The sequence below is a fragment of the Thrips palmi genome, unplaced genomic scaffold (genome assembly GCF_012932325.1).
Source record: "Thrips palmi isolate BJ-2018 unplaced genomic scaffold, TpBJ-2018v1 HiC_scaffold_1, whole genome shotgun sequence".
Classification (NCBI taxonomy): domain Eukaryota; kingdom Metazoa; phylum Arthropoda; class Insecta; order Thysanoptera; family Thripidae; genus Thrips; species Thrips palmi.
The window spans coordinates 4876869-4892334 of NW_023144620.1; the positions used below are offsets into that span (position 1 = coordinate 4876869).

At 63.8% G+C, this 15466-nt stretch overlaps 1 protein-coding gene across 20 annotated transcripts in view; it reads right to left on the minus strand.

Moving 5' to 3' along the window:
* The window catches only part of LOC117642323 (coiled-coil domain-containing protein AGAP005037), a 113880-nt gene that overhangs the window by 56888 nt on the left and 41526 nt on the right, over window positions 1-15466 (minus strand). For 18 of the 20 annotated variants that reach the window (XM_034380468.1, XM_034380551.1, XM_034380523.1 and 15 more), the window contains 5 exons: window positions 6895-7049; window positions 4098-4121; window positions 3560-3731; window positions 2242-2440; window positions 1979-2168 (listed from right to left, as the gene is read on the minus strand). In XM_034380468.1, coding sequence (XP_034236359.1) covers window positions 1979-2168; window positions 2242-2440; window positions 3560-3731; window positions 4098-4121; window positions 6895-7049 — 740 coding nt within the window. Of the gene's footprint in view, window positions 1-1978; window positions 2169-2241; window positions 2441-3559; window positions 3732-4097; window positions 4122-6894; window positions 7050-15466 lie in introns of those variants that run through there. The other 2 variants (XM_034380410.1, XM_034380562.1) reach the window with 2 other exon arrangements.

Sequence of the window (15466 nt, forward strand, 5' to 3'; positions counted from 1 at the left end):
CCGGCTGCCTGCCTGCCCGGCGTTGGACGTGCCCCGCGCCTCCCAGGCCTCTTCAGGCATTCCGGTCACGACTGCCGTTCGCAAACCTCATCTTCGTGTGTCGGTGCGCCCGTTTCGCCCGCTTCGCGGCCCGCAACACACTAGAAACCCACAAGGCGGCGACGAGGTCGCGAACCTTGCGGCGGCCAATCGCGAGCCCGATCAGAGTTTCCCGCCAAAACGCGGCGCTGCCATTGGCCGGCCGAGGCGCAGTGCGCGGCCATCGGGTCGCAGAGCGCGCGGCAAATGGACCGCGAGGGCAGACAGAGAATCACAAAGCTGGGAAGTTTCCGCGAAAAAGAAAAAGAGCGAGCAGAAGGTAAATCGTATTTCACTCGCGGGCAAAGTAGCAAGAACTGAAACAATTAGACAAAGAGACCTGCCGGTCAAAGGAGCGCGCCACTTCGCTGCTCCATTTCAAAACGTTCACGATGACTCGCGCCGCCGGGTCGACGGGCCCAAAGTTCCAGCATTGACTCCGCCAAAGTATCGAGCTCGGCGGGATTACATCACTCAGCGTCAGAGGGTCAGCGTCCAAACAAAACAAGCCCTCGGCGTGCTGGCGCGAGCTGGCGTCTGGCGGCCGGAAGGAGGGGAGGAAACTTTGCGAATTTAAAGCTAACATCCAGCCGGCGAACGAGGCGGCCGAAAAACACACACAATCCCTTTTCCTGACAGTGACTGCGCCGATACGAACTTGGCGACGGCGTTCTGGTCGTCGCTGACGTGTGCACTGTGCAACGGCCACGAGGCGGGACCGCATGCGAGTCTCTGCAGCAACACGCCCTCCGTGGCGGCGTGGCGGCGCCCAGTATTCGCGCGTTCGTATTCGCGCCCCAGCGCGGCTGGACTGGCCGGGCCGTGTGTTATCTTTGCCAGGCATACCAGCGCCGCCCTAGCCCCTGCAGTGTCGGCGGCCATTGCGATAATAGCAAAAGCAGGCTCGCGACGGGACGTCGAGTTGGACCCGTTCCAGCAGAGTCCCCGTCCTGCGTCCCGCCCCGTCTGGCCAGCCCGCAACCGTACCGAACCCCGCCAAGCCAGGGCTCGAAAAAAATGTGTCAGTTGGGATTCGTACCTTGGACTTGTGATGTGCTGGTGCTGGTACTCGGATCGAACTCGTGCTCGCTGAAGTAGGACTGGTCCGCCTCCCACATGGGGGGCGGCGCCAGCCCCGTGCGCGCCCGGAACCCCCGCTGTGCACGTCGGTCGACTCGAAGAGGCCAGCACGACCGTCGCGGATGTCTGCAGGTGCGATCTGCAACGAGCAAGGCAGCACCGTCACGAACCTGCCACGCTCCCCTTCCAAAGGAGACCTTACGTGTCCAGCTCGTAACATGTCCTTGTTGAAGTACTTGTGTTCTTACGGCCGGCGATCCAGTACCCGGAGTGACTTGGGGCAGGATACGCACACACATGTGCTTCCGTGGCTCAGTGCCTCCGAGCACGGTTCTCAGCCAGTAGTCCCGGGTTCTATTCCCGTCTCAGTATTTTTCGGAGAGTAAAAAGTTTATTAGCGTTTGTAACTGAGGGATTAGCTAGCACAACAAATGTGGTTGGCTGTCGCGACCAGGCATGATTGCTGATGCTGCTAGCAATATTTTTAGTTACCACGACTGCTGATTCTTGGCTGGCCCCATATCAGCCAATGCATTAGCTGTCACAACTAAGGGATTTTTTTCCGTGAGCGCGGCTGGACTGGCCAGGCCGTGTGTTATCTTTGCCAGGCAGACCCAGCGCGCCCCGCCCCGCCCTGCAGTGTCGGCCGGCCATTGCGATAATAGCAAAAGCAGGCTCGCGACGGGACGGTCGAGTTGGACCCGTTCCAGCAGAGTCCCCGTCCTGCGTCCCGCCCCGTTCTGGGCCAGCCCGGCAACCGTACCGAACCCCGCCAAACGCCAGGGCGTCGAAAAAAAAATGTGTCAGTTGGGATTCGTACCTTGGACTTGTGGATGTGCTGGTGCTGGTACTCGGAGTCGAACTCGGGCTCGCTGAAGTAGGACTGGTCCGCCTCCCACATGGGGGGCGGCGCCAGCCCCGTGCCCGCGCCCGGGAACACCCCGCTGTGCACGTCGGTCGACTCGAAGAGGCGCAGCACGGACCGGTCGCGGATGTCTCGCAGGTGCGATCTGCAACGAGCAAGGCAGCACCGTCACGAACCTGCCACGCTCCCCCTTCCAACCCCAGTGAGGGGACGCTTACCGGTGGTCCTCCAGCTCGTAGAACATGTCCTTGTTGGAGTCGTGGATGTAGATCTTGACGAGCGGCGAGTCCAGGTACTCCATGGTGAGCTGCTTGCAGAAGGAGCGCACGAAGAGCGCCTTCACGGTGTCCAGGGAGGTGATCTCGTTGGGGAGCAGCGCGCGCTTCGTCTCACTTCGGTACTGGAGGAACACTAATCCTGGAACGAGGGTTGTTAAAGTCAATTTTTCAAACCGGCATGAGCCGAAGATTAGGCTCTGTTAGGGGCAATCTTTCTCGGGCGGCGTTCCGCCATGGTTCCGCCAACCCTAACCCCAACCTCCCCGCGGCCGACACGCTCGCGGCAGGGCTCCCCGCAGCCTTGGCGTAACAAATGAACGCCCCGCCGCATGTCCTTGTCGAAAGCGGAACTTTGTTTACTCCCCGCGAGATTGACGGACGCGCGGGAAACTACGGGAAACCGCACGCGCCGCGCCCACACTGTCAGCCCCCTCCCACTTCACGGGGGTCGGGGCGGCAAGAGTTTAATCGGCCGCGGTAATAAATCCGGGGCGTGATTCTTTGTCGCGTCGGGTCGCCCTGTCATCAACGAGGGCCGACGGTGTCGTGCCACGGGGAGCGGGGCGCTGCGGTCGTCCGGCGGTGCGACGAGGACACGGCACGCGAGGACACGCCGCGCGGCTGACCGCGGCGCACGCGACGCTGTTAAACTTGCAGCACGGCGCGCGGCTCCTCAATGAATGCCGCCGAACAGGACGCCCGCCGCGCGGTGGCGGCGTCGTCTATTTTTGATTGCGGCGCCGGCCGGCCGGCCCGACGGGGGGACTGCATGGCGTCCACCGTTCACCACGCGCCTCCGGTACACAAATATTTTTGCTTTTCAATTTTCATTCGTATCCATCCATCATCTATCGATTGGGGCGGCGGGGCGGCGGCGCCGACGCGGCAACGCACGTCCAGGCCGGCGGGCCCGGCCCGGCAAGCCGATATCGGCCGCTTGACCGCGCGCAGCGCCGCGGCGAAGCGGCGAGGCCGTAGACACCCAATAACAGGGCGACAGGCCAGGCCGCGACAACAGCAGCGCCCGAGTTCATCGCCAGATACACTGTCTGGGGCAGGGGCTGCTTGCCCTGTGGGAAGGGGTTAAGGCTTCCGCGTGCGGTGGTGCGGTGACGGTGGCAGGGCTGGCTGTGCCCGTTGGGTTGCCGCCCTCCAGGCGCACCCCGCCTCACCGCTCCAGGCCTCCAGGCGCAGGCTGCGCGTTGGGCTGCCCACCTCCCAGGCGCACTCCACTCCACTGCGGCGCCGCGAGACTCACCCAGGGGCCGCTCCAAGGTCTTGCTCGGCGTCCGCACCACTGGCAGCGAGGAGCGCTGCTTGCCGCCGCGGTGGAAGCCGGTGGAGGCGGTCTCCACCTCGGACATGATGCCGGGGTCGTCGTCGAACAGCATGGCGTTGGAGGGCGGCGGGTAGCCGCGGGCCATGGGCGACTGCGGGGCAGAGAGAGACAACAGGCTGCGTTAGCAGGGCGCTGCTCGGGGGGCTCGGGTCGTGCCCCGTGGTTGGCTGGTCGGTCCAACGGCTCGATCATGCTTTTCCAATCGAGAAATCGATTTATCGAACAGGACGAGGCGCAGGCGGAGCGGAGACAGAGGCAGGCCAAGCGGCAGCATTCAACAGGAAGCCCAATTTGGTATGCAAATGCAAGCCGAGGCTGCCGAGGCGCAAGCCCTTCTCATTTCACGCGCCGAATGAAGCGCTTTGCACAGCCGAGCCGCGCCGCGCCGCGCCGACGCCAACCACAACAGCGCAACAATATCATTATGCATTCCGAAAAGCGAAATGGGGCCACTCACCTTTTTCCGCTGCTTGGCACTCATCTGCGGGAAGGCGGACAGAACAGAGAAGAAGGGATTAGTCGAGCAAACGTTAATCACACAAAACACAGCATCGAACAGAACGTTAATGTTGATCAGTTGAAATGAAGCTATGGCAGTTTAGAAGTCCGTGGCCGACCTCGTGTTTGCATCGTCCGAAGGAATCATTGTGAAATGGATCGGGGTCGCATGCCTGCGGTCTGCTGGCGGTCCCCAACTCTTTTTACTTACTCGCCGGACCCTTCGCTGAACTCCCCCCCCCCAACTCGGGGCGGTCTGAGGGTGTAAGCTGAGCTCAGCAGACGCCACACGCCCCGCCCCGCCCCACCGCACCCCGCCACGCTGGGACTAAACTAACCTTACATCCCCTTCCTCGTACAGAACCTTGACGCAAACTGGCCAACAGGATTAGAGAAAAGGCGGCCTGGGAGAGAGGGAAGGAGAGAGAAGGAGAGTGTGAGAGAAAGGAGGAGGGGTGTTCAAAGTTGTGGTAGCAGCGCAGCGGGACACACTGACGCAGCGCAGTGGCACAGACAGGGCGGCATCACACCCGCGGGGCCGCCAGGCAGCCAGGCAGGCAGCCAGCCAGGCAGGCAGGCAACAGCACTCTCAACTTTCCGGCCGCAGAATTTCCCAAATTAATACGCATCATTATGCAAACTAGTTGTCACGGCAGTTGGAGCGGCCGGGACCAAGTCACGAAGCCACTGCATTTTTTTTTGTCCCCTCGGGTTGACACTTTCCAGCACCACCCTCTCCCCTCCGTGCACCATGGCTTTCATCGGCAATTCGCCACTCGCTCTCACTCACACACAGACACACACACACTCACGGTGCGCGACCAATGAAACTCGAGCCCAAAGTGGGCCGCCGCTTTCTCCTGCCTGCGAGTACAGTGGTGTGCCCTCAGGAAGGTCCACCCTGGTCCTGGTCCTCCCCCGCGGCGGAGTAAAGGGATAAAGATGGGAGGGGGAGAGCGCGAGACACACAGAGAGAAAAGGATGCCCGTCCACTGCAAATTGGCTACAATTGTGCTGCGTGCGTCGAGCGGCGGAGCGGCAGAGCGGCCGACTGCTCCGGCCACGCGAAACCATCATCATCCGTCCGCAGTCGTCGACTAGTCCAGAGGAAGCAACAAAACGGGCCCAATTTGGCGGCCCGGCAGGCCCGGCCCGGACCGTGGAGGATGAGAGCCTCTGGTGGTGGATGGGGGAGGGGGGAGGCCCGCGCGCTCCCCGCTCGCCGCTCTCCGAAAGCAGAGAGCACGGCGCCGTGATATGTAGTCCCTGCGTGTTGCGCGCGTTCACCCACTGGCTCACAGAGAACAATAACACGCGCACACACACACGCACACACACACACACACACACACACACACCGAAAAAAAATGGGGGGAGGGAAAAGTGAAATTGTTTGCTTTCGCACTGGCGCTATATCAAACGCGTAGGTCGGAATAAGAGACAGAAACAGCGTGAGCAGAGGGCCGGGGGCGGGGGTGGGGGAGCAGGGGGTGGGGGTGGCACGCACCACGCGGCCCTACGCACTACCGCGGTACACGTCCTTATGCAAAACGCAGTCATAAACCTGGCACACCCCGGCACCAGCACCCCCGTGGCCCGCGCGTGGGGGGCAGGGGGTGTGTGGTTAGCGCGAGGGGGCCTCTGGGAAAGTGCGTCTAGCGACCAAATGCCCAAATGCCATAGCGGGCGCTTCCACTAAAAGCCTCCCCCTCCGCCATGCTACGCCATGCTACGCCGCGCCGCACTGCTCGTCGGTCTGCGCTTCCTTCAGATCCGCGGCGCCCCGACTCGACGCCCCCTCCCCCCAAGGGGCCCCCTTCTTTGCTGTCCCGGGGCGGCGGGGCTGTGGGGCCGCGGGGGCCTCGGCGTTCCGGCGCGTCGCCGTCGTCCGGAGAGTCGCATTGCCGGGGCATTCCGGGAAGTGGATCGCGTCGGGTCGGGTCGGGCCGAAACCAATTTGAGAGAGAAAACAGGCGAATGTATGCGCGACGCGCGGCCGTCGGGAGGAACTAGCAGAGTGGCAACCAGAGTGGCACGCGGAGACTATTCCTCGCGACGCTGCGAGTGTCACAGTGTCACAGTGTGCCGCCTCGCGGAAGGCACAAGGCGGAAGGCACGCTTCCCTCAACACGCCGAACGTCGCAGTGCGGCGCGTCAAACGAAACGAACCGATAGCGTTGCCTCCACCATTCCAGCCTTACGAGCTGTGCTTGTCGCTTTGTCTCTCTCGCACCCCTCGGGGCCGCCAAGGGAGAGTGAGAGAGACAGAGCGACGAGGGCACTGCGCGGAATCGGCCTGCAGGGTCCACCCGCAGCGCGCAGCATCAAAGGAACTCCAAGGCGCGCTAGGAATAGGCCTGCCGGGGGCGCTGCTGGCGCCGCTGGCGCTCTGCAGCGTGCCGCGTGCTGGGGGAGGCGAAGGTCAAGAGTCGTGGCTGCGTGCTGTGCTTGTGCTGCTCCGAGACCGCCACCGCGCGGCTCGAGAGCGGCCAGATAGGTGGCCGACGAGGAACTCTCCGGAGCGGGGCGCCGTGCTTAAGGCAGGCCCGCCGCGCACGGCTGCACCGCGGGCAGGCTACCCCGCCGGGCGCTCCAGGCTCGGAGCGCAGCGCCCGCGCGATAGCAACCGGAAGCAGGGACCCAGAGGACGGGATTTCCGGTTGGGGAGGTTGGCGACCGGCGAAGGGACATTTCGCGCACAATGAAAACGTTTCCGGACACGAGATGCAAACGCGAGGGCCGTCTGGTGTACTCACCTCGAGGTCCATGCTCCTGGACAGCGTGCCGCCCTGCGGGGGGTGGGGGTGCTGGTCGCCGCCCAGCGTGTGCCGCCGGGGGTCGTCCCTGCGGCCGCCCCGCCCCCCGCCCCGCCTCATCTCCTCGTCCCCCCGGACGCTGCCCCCGGGGGGCCCTGCAACAAAGCAACAACAGCATGAGCAAAACAAATACACAATTCGGTGGCGTGACTCGCGCTTCCTGCCTTGCTCCGAAGGACCCCTTCGGCGCTCCGTCCCTCTCGTGACGCACCACAGTGCGAGCGAGACGGAGTGACGACGCCATCCTGCCGAATCGGGGACCGGGGAGGGTAAACACGGCAAGATAGGGTGACCAGAATCACCCCGGACAGCCAGTCCAGAGCGGCTCGCTGTCTCGCCGTGGGACCCTCGGGCTGTACTCCGGCGTCACTGCCCCTCCGCGAACAGGCTGGCGGTACAGAGGTCGACGGGGAGCACGGCAACGAGGCCGCGGACGGCGTCTGCCGTCTACCGGGCGACGGCCTCCCCGACGCCAAGCGCGGAACGCGGAACAGGCCGAGCAAACAAACGTTTACAACAGGGCGTGGCGCGTTTCTTCCCCGAGACACCCAACCCCAGCCACTGGCCTAGTTCCTGGTTAACGGCGACTTTGACGGCGTCGCTGCGACGGCCCGTTTCCGACGGCAGGCCGGGCGTAGGCAGTGTAGGCAACCCTGCGCGGTGCGCTGGCAGACCGTTGGGCAGCCCGCCAGGCTTGGCCGGCTTGGCCAGCTTGGCCACGACAACGACAGCGCGCGGCGCCGCCCCAGCACGGCTTCGCGCTTCGCACTGCTTCGCACTGCTTCGCACTGGGGCGCTTTTGGCACCACTGCTAATTGTTGCAGTGACGTCACGTCCTCTAGCCCGCCGCCCCCAGACGCCGCCTCCAGCACGCCGCCTCCCGCATTCCAGCGACCAAAAGTCCGCAGGCTTTCATGCATTTTTATGAGCATTTTTTCCGCGCCTCTTATATCCTGGGCGAGACCTCTGGCGTCGGCGGCGCCGTGGCGCCTCGCCGGTCGTGGTGGTCTTGTTGGCGGCGGCGAGCAGTTCGACCCGGCGGCCCCGCAGCCATCGCCGCAGGCCTGCACAGCCCGAAATCCCCCGACGAGGGAGGCCAGGCCTCTGAAATGTCAGGCGGCCGCTGTTGGACTCGCGAGTCATCACTCTTTTTGACACACCGTCCAAAAAATTAATGAAAATAGATTTTCTCCCTCATTTAGACGATACTCGATCCGGCCACTCGGACGGCTAAAACACGAACGAAGGCGAACATCTCACAATTGGCCGAAAACCGCGCACCGCACGCCCACTTTGTTGCAGACACCTGCACCGGGTTTTTCATGCGTCCTCAAACGCGCCGCGTAATCCCTCATAAAACATTGGCCGGGCCGCGGCGAGCCGGACGGAACGACGGCCAGCTGGACGGGCTGGACTGACTGGCGGTAAGAGGATTTAAACCTGACCCGAGATTAGGGCTCGCTGCGTGTGTGTGTGTGTGGGTGCCGCGCGTTGCTGGCTGGGGGCTGCTCGCGTCTCTTCACACCCGCGCTTCTTCGGTCTGTCTCCGTCTGGCCTGTCGGCCCATCGCTCCGCACGCAGAAACGAAACGAGCCAGACCTGTGTTTACACTCACGCTTTCGATTTGGCCACGCCCAACCAGCAGGCCAGGCCCCATGTTAACTCGAAAATTACGAGCACAGCGGAACCGCATGACGTCACCGCGCGGCGGACGGACGGCGCGGAGCGTGGCCAAGCACGCGCGGTTGTTTTCCTGCTCGGAAAAACAGCGAGAAATCGACCCTGGCAAGGAAACTCAAGTCAGCGTGGACACGCCCTCCGCCCCGCCCCGCTCCCCGGTGCCCATCAGGGTGCGGCGGCGGGTGGCGGCGCCGAGTGGGGTGTGGGTGGGCCGTGCAGCTCGGCGACGGGCGGCGCCGCGCGGTGCAGGCCGTGGAGGGCGTGGAGCTGGTCGAGCCTGCCGGGGCGCCGCTCAAGACGCCGCCCGGAACGCCGCCCGGAACTGGAGCAGCAAGCCGACCGTCCCCGCGCCCCGCTTCCAGCCAATGAGGCGGCTGCTTTTTGGCGGGAGACTCGAAGGCGAGGCTCTTGATTGGCTACGCCACCGAGCCGCTGTCTTTTCAGAGACCCCTATTTGTCCACTGCACATGCCTTAACCAATCAAAAGATCCAGGGAGGCTGGGGAAGTGGCGTGGTCAAAAATGCATTAAGCCGCGCAGGCGCGCGAGTGTGTGTATCTTTGTGCGTGTGGCTAAGCCTGGCAAAGCCTGGCAAAGCCTGGCAAAGCCTGGCAAAGCCTGGCGGAGTCATTACAGACTTGTTTGCTCGAAAGCCCCAGGTAAGGCAGGCCGCGCAGCCCGAAAACACGGGGCGTGCATAATGCACACGGGTTGCCACAACCAAGTCGAGTGCTGCCTCCATTCAAGAAGCGCCTTGCCACAGGCTGGACACTCTCCAATTCCGTCAGAAAAATGCCTCATTTGAAATTTGAAAGCTGCGATCACGGGTCAATGCGGGGAAACAGGAACACACCCTCGGCGTTAACGTTCACGGAATCCCATGATGAGAAGATGAATTATGGAAGAAGCTGGAGGAGGAAAGGGGGTGTGGGGGGCGGGTATTTGAGGAGGGGTGGGGGGAGGGGCGAGCAGGCAGGCCCCCGTTATCGCAAAAACTTTGAATCCCCTCCGCGCGATGTGGATCCCCGGCTGCCCCGCTGCCTTACTTGGCGCCAAAAAACAGCGGCGACGTTACAAAATTCGATATTTCCTTCTTCCACAGCTACACTGTTCTGTTTTCGGCACCCTTCGGTTTAAGGGCGGCCCTCTGGCATGACATCTTCGGTCGTTATTACTTTTTTTTGTGAACACTGCCGTGCTAGTCACGCGCCCTTCGTCCTTTCCGCTTTCAGGGTGATGAGAGCGTCGAGGACCTCCGAGCGTGGCGGCCGGGCGGCCCGGCTTGAGGGAACGAGAGCAAGCACGCGCGGCGACACCGCAAAAAGAAGGGAGGACGACGCGACGCCCGGCGACGCCTTCACGCAAAGAAATAGCAGACGCCGCGCGCAAAGCAGCCGGCACACGGATTCATATAACGCCATGTCCTTGATTTCCAGGAAGAAAGCGGAGGGGAGGGGGAGCCGATTACAGTGTGCCTCCGAGCCCCCCCTCTCCCCACCTTGAACGTATATAGGAGGCGGCAGATGCAGGCGACTGAGAGTTGTGTGAAGGGAAGGCGGGGGGCGGCAGGCTGTCGGCGTGGCTAGCGGGGCGGGGAAGCCCATCCAGGACGTGGAGTGTGTCGGGTGTCCTTCCCGTGGCCCCGACGCCCCGCCCCGTGAGGCCCTGCCCCGTAAGGCCCTGCCCCGTAAGGCCCTGCCCCGCCTGCCCTCCAAATCCTTGCCGAAGCCGGAGCTAAGCGCTCGGGACACGCGCAGAGCGGCAGAGCGGCGCGGAGTCTTGCAGGCGTACGTCCGCGGGGTGCCCTTAGGGTGCCCCATTGGGGTGCCCCGGCAAGGCGCGCCAAAGCCTCCCCCGGCCCCATTCGCCGGGGGCGATGCGCCCCGCGCTGCGGGTGGGTCGGACAAAAATCGCGACTCCAAATCTGGCGGGGTTTATGCTCGCTAATTTTCCCCGCGCGGAAAAAAAAGGTTTTTTAAAAACGCGGTCGATGCGACCGGGGCTTTCAATTACATTACGGCCCGTTTTACTCGTCTAGTTTTCGTTTTCGGGAGGGAGAGAGAGAGAAAGAGACAGCGCAAACACCACGAGAGAGAAGTGCCGAACGAGGGAGGAGAAAGAAAAAGGAAAGGAGAGGATTCACGCTTCGGCCAGACCGACGCGAAAAAAGCCTTTTGCCGTGCCGGGCCGCACCGTGCATTCCTGCGGCTGGTTTATACGCGTTTTAAATTCGGCGCGCCGGTCCGCGGCCCGGCCATGTGCGAAGCTGTGCGAGCTGTGCGAGGCGGGGCTGAGGTAACCCAGGCGGCACAGTCACTTCCCGCGTATGCCAAGCCCGTCCGTCCGCGAGGGCGTCCACCCATGCAACACGGACGGCGCCGCACAAAACTAGACAACTAGACCAATGACTCGACTCCATCGACTTTCCTCTTTCCTAGCGCTAGCTAATGACTCCGCCCTCCTCTCCCCCTCGTCAGTTGGCCCGCCAGCCTCCATTTCCGCCGAATTCTTCATTTTCGTCTCGCGACCCCCAGTGCTCCCACCCCGCCGCGGCGCCCCGATTCACGAATAACTGAATCCGCGGAGCGTTTGCGCGTCTTCCCTCCGGACCCGGCTTTCCACTTACGTCCGCTTCGTAAATCCCGTCTCCATACTAAAATACCAACTTGGCAGTCCATTAACCTTTACGGCGGCCTTGCCGTGCCGGGCCTCGCATCCCCTTGCTACATTTGGCGGTATGTTGCCAGGCGACCCAGCCTCCTACAGTGTGGGTCCTGGAGGGTCCGGCAGCCACGGCGATGCGAGCGAGCAAGCTTCGCGGCGTGTAAAGGGCAGCCCAGGGCAGCGAGGGTCGCCGCCCGTCCACGTCAATAGAACCGGATAAAGAAGACGGAAGGCTTTTTCTGGTGGAGGTACAAGCTGTTTGCGCACCGGCTGAGCCACTCCACTGCGGAAATATGAAACATCCGAGGACCAATTTTGTCACGCAATATCAGTGTAGGCCGTCCGCCGATTTGGAAGACGCAGTGGGCGGGGCAGGGTGAGGGGGTGGGAGCCCCTTGTTCGGGGCGAGTGTAACGATGGTGTAGCACTCCGTCCTTGTCCCTTGCAGTCCCTTGAAGGGGCTCCCTTGAAGGGGTTCCCGCACGCCACCATGGCCTGCCGCACGCCCTGGGCACGCCACGCCACGCCCCGCCACGCCCCGACCGGGTCACCGCCGTGAACGCGCGTGCCGCGGGGCTCTAAGAGGACGCACACACACACATGCACACGCACTCACGCACACACACACACACACACACACACACACACACACGCATGAGCTGCAAGAAAAGCCGTGCGCATGTGGCTCGTGCTCTTTTAGGCCTCCGGGCGGACGTTGGGGTGGATCCGGGGCGCCGCGCCCTCCGCCCCGCCCCGCCCCGCCCCGCCCCGCCCCGCCCCGCCCCGCCCCGCCCCGTCCACCCTCAGAGCCGCTCCCCCACCCCGCCCCGAGGACCATAACGTGCGCCGCTGTCACGCACGCGACTATCCAGCCACCAGCAGTGAAGGCGGAGACGAAAAAAAAAGCGGGCAAATAAAACAAAAGAAAAGCACTAAAAAATATAGTGCAGCCACACTGGAACGTGATGAAGCACGCGAGCCGCGATAATGCGGAAGGGGCGGCGGGGCGCCGAGTGACGCGGCGGACAAGTGACGTCGATGCGGGGCGCGCGGGGCCCCATCGGCCCGATCGGGGCCGCGAAACACAACGGCGAAGTGGCGGCCTCGACGGCCGGGAGGCACGGACACGACGGCCAGCAAAGCGACACAACGACACACCAACAAAGAGCTGCCCAATGGCCCCGCCGTCCGTGACCCCACTGTCAAGCGAGGGAAGCCCCACCCCGGGCCTCGCAAGGAGAGCCTCGAAGAGAGCGGCCGACGGTCAAGGGTAGAGAGAAGTGCGCGGCGGTCGTCGTCGCCTCAAAGCAGTCCCAGTCCCTCTTCGCGGCGCACACAATGGCGCGCGCTAACACGTCCCACCGGGCGGAGAGACAGAGAAGCAGAGACTGAGGGAGGTAAGGAGCAAAGGGCCTCGGGGCCGCCGGGCCCACGAAGACTCGCTGCTCGTCGCGCGGCACGGCCAGCACGGCCTCATGAGGGGCTTGGACGCACTCCTTTGTCACGGCCGTGAGTGGCTGGAAGGCGATTCCGAACCGTGGGCTGTCGCCGCGTCTCTCTCGCGCCGCTTTAAAAACTCGAGTTATGAGTTCGGGCACCGCGAGATGACCCGCGGCCGGCGGCGCGACGACCCCGACGACCCCGACAGGGCGGCGCGGGGCGGCGAGGCCCACCGGCAGTTCAAACAAGGTTCGGCTCGGACTTTGTCCACCGCGGCCGGAGAAGTTTCCACCCCCAACTCGTTAGGGCCCGGCCGTGAGAACAACGCGAGTCTGCAAGAAAAGGGGGGGGGGAGCGACGACTATGGCCTGGCCGGGGCTCGCGGGGGCTCCGCGCACGGCACACAGTGGCACACAGTGGCACACAGTGGCACACAGCACACACTGGGCCCCGGGGGCGCTGGCCTGGGGCACACGCGGCGCGCACACACACTGGCACACACACACACTCACGATGCACAGCCTTCGGGCCGTCACAGCCCTGACGGCCCGACGGCTTGGCAGTCGCAGACAATCACTGCGGAGATTGTCCAACTGGAACGCGGCATGCCCGCACCTGCTCCACACATCAGCCAGAAATGGAGTCCCTGGCCAGTGGAGCGCGCTTTCGGGATTCCGAACAGCTCTCTCTCTCGCACCGACGCGGGGCGCCCCGTGAGTGCGAGAGAGACTGTTTTGGACCAGCAGGTGCTTCTCGGCGCTAATTGGGCCGCGGCCTCGTTTGAACCGACGCTGGAGACGCGCTGGAGACTCCACCCAGCGACTGGCCATGCTCGCTCCAGGCCGCCGGGGGCGTTGGGCTGCTGGAGGCTGCTGGAGGGTGCCCGTCGGCCCGCCGCGACGACAAACAACTTGGAGTGAGAGCGGTCCGGGGTGCCTCGAGGGTGGCGCTCGGCGGCGCGAACCTCCCCTCTCTCTCCCTCCAGAGGACCAGGCCAGGCCAGAGGGCGGGCGGCACCACATACTCCCCGCTTTGCCACGCGTCGCCACGCCGCCACCCCGGCCCATGTCGGGGGCCCCGTCGGCCCCGTGCCCCGTCGGCCCCGCGCGACACGAAAACTCGATTCCCGGCGAAACGGCCAAATTGGAACTAGATTGGCCGGTAATGAGCGATGAGAGGACGAGGACGACACACGCGCTCGCAGACAGATAGACAGACAAACAGACAGACAGTAAGACAGACAGACAGACAGAGGCCGGGAGCCTCCCCCAAAGGGCTGGCCAGTTCGCTAACTACTGCGGCGGCCGACCGTCCGGCGGAGTGGAGTCGCAGTGGCACGGAGCACGGGGCGCCAAGCCAAATTAGAGATGAGCCTCCCCGTCATCCTCGTCATCCCTCCCCGGCCGGGCCGAGCCGGGCGGCGAGGTCTCGCCTCGGTCTCGCCTCGGTCTGGCCGTGCCGCGCGCCGACAAGCACGCCGCCGTCTGCTTGGAAATCAGACCGGGTCGCGATGCATAATGCAGTGTGGGATAAGCCAAGCCCGGCGGGGCGAGGCGGGCCAGGCGCCTCGAGGAAGGGGCACCGACGCACCGCCCCGGCACGAGTTCGAGTACCACCACCGCGGGTGTCTGTTTTTTCTCGACGCGTTTTGCAGAGCGGAGCCGATGGAAGACGTATCTCCGCGGCAAATGTAATGCAATGCCGGCGGGGCGACGCTCCACTGCAAGGACTTGCATCAGGCCAACGGCAGCCAAAGGCTATTGATTGGCGGCGAGGCCAATACTATCGATCGTCAAGATCGACTGGCAGATGTCCGTCCGCAGCCAGGACGGCCGCGACGACGCCAGGGCGCGCCAGGGGGCGGGGCTGGGCTAGCGTCTCGGAGCAGATAAGGAAATAGACGCGCCGCTGTGACCTCATTCCAACAACAACAACCTTCCTGTCGTTCTGGTCGTATTCCAGAAATTCGCCCGAGGACGCAGCGCGAGTGAGTCACCACTTTCTTTACATGCGACAGGGTCCCCGCTGAGCGAGCTCCACCCTCACTGTGAAGATACGACGGGTCAGGCAGGGCGGGGCTGGGTGGGGCCGGCCGGGGAGGAGCGGCCCGTGGGGAGGGGTTGGGGTTAGGCCAGCTGATTCGGGAAAAGCTCTCAACGCACGACGGACACACACTGGAAAACGCGATCGCGAACACTTCACGGCGAGGCAACACGGTGCTCTTGTAAGAGGAAACGAGCGAGTACATCGAATCTACATGAAAGAAGTGAGAACGAGTGCCGGCCCAGATTGGCACGCACCTAGTTGGTGACGAGTACAAGAAAGATGCGTCGTAAAATTTTATTTCCCGACTTATTTGTTCGTTAGCAAAATGAGCCTTGGTCTCGTAGTGCACGAGATTCCGGCCCTGCAGTGTGTTGGCACCGCACTGCACTCACTCACCATCCAGGGAGGATGTGGCCCAGCCATTGGTTGAGGACGTAATCCTAGCGTCGTTTCAGACTCCGGCGAGCACTCCACATCCACGACGCGCAGGGGCGGGCAGCGCGCGGGCACGCGGCACGCACCGCCACCACCGCGGCGACCGAGGGCGACGAGGGACGACCCGGCAGACGGGAGCGGCGCGGACGGAGCGAGCGAGTCGAGCGAGTCGAGCGAGTCGAGCGAGTCGAGCGAGCGGAGCGGAGCGCAGAGCCGTGGTGCGAACCGGCCTCGCGCTGGGTGCGTAC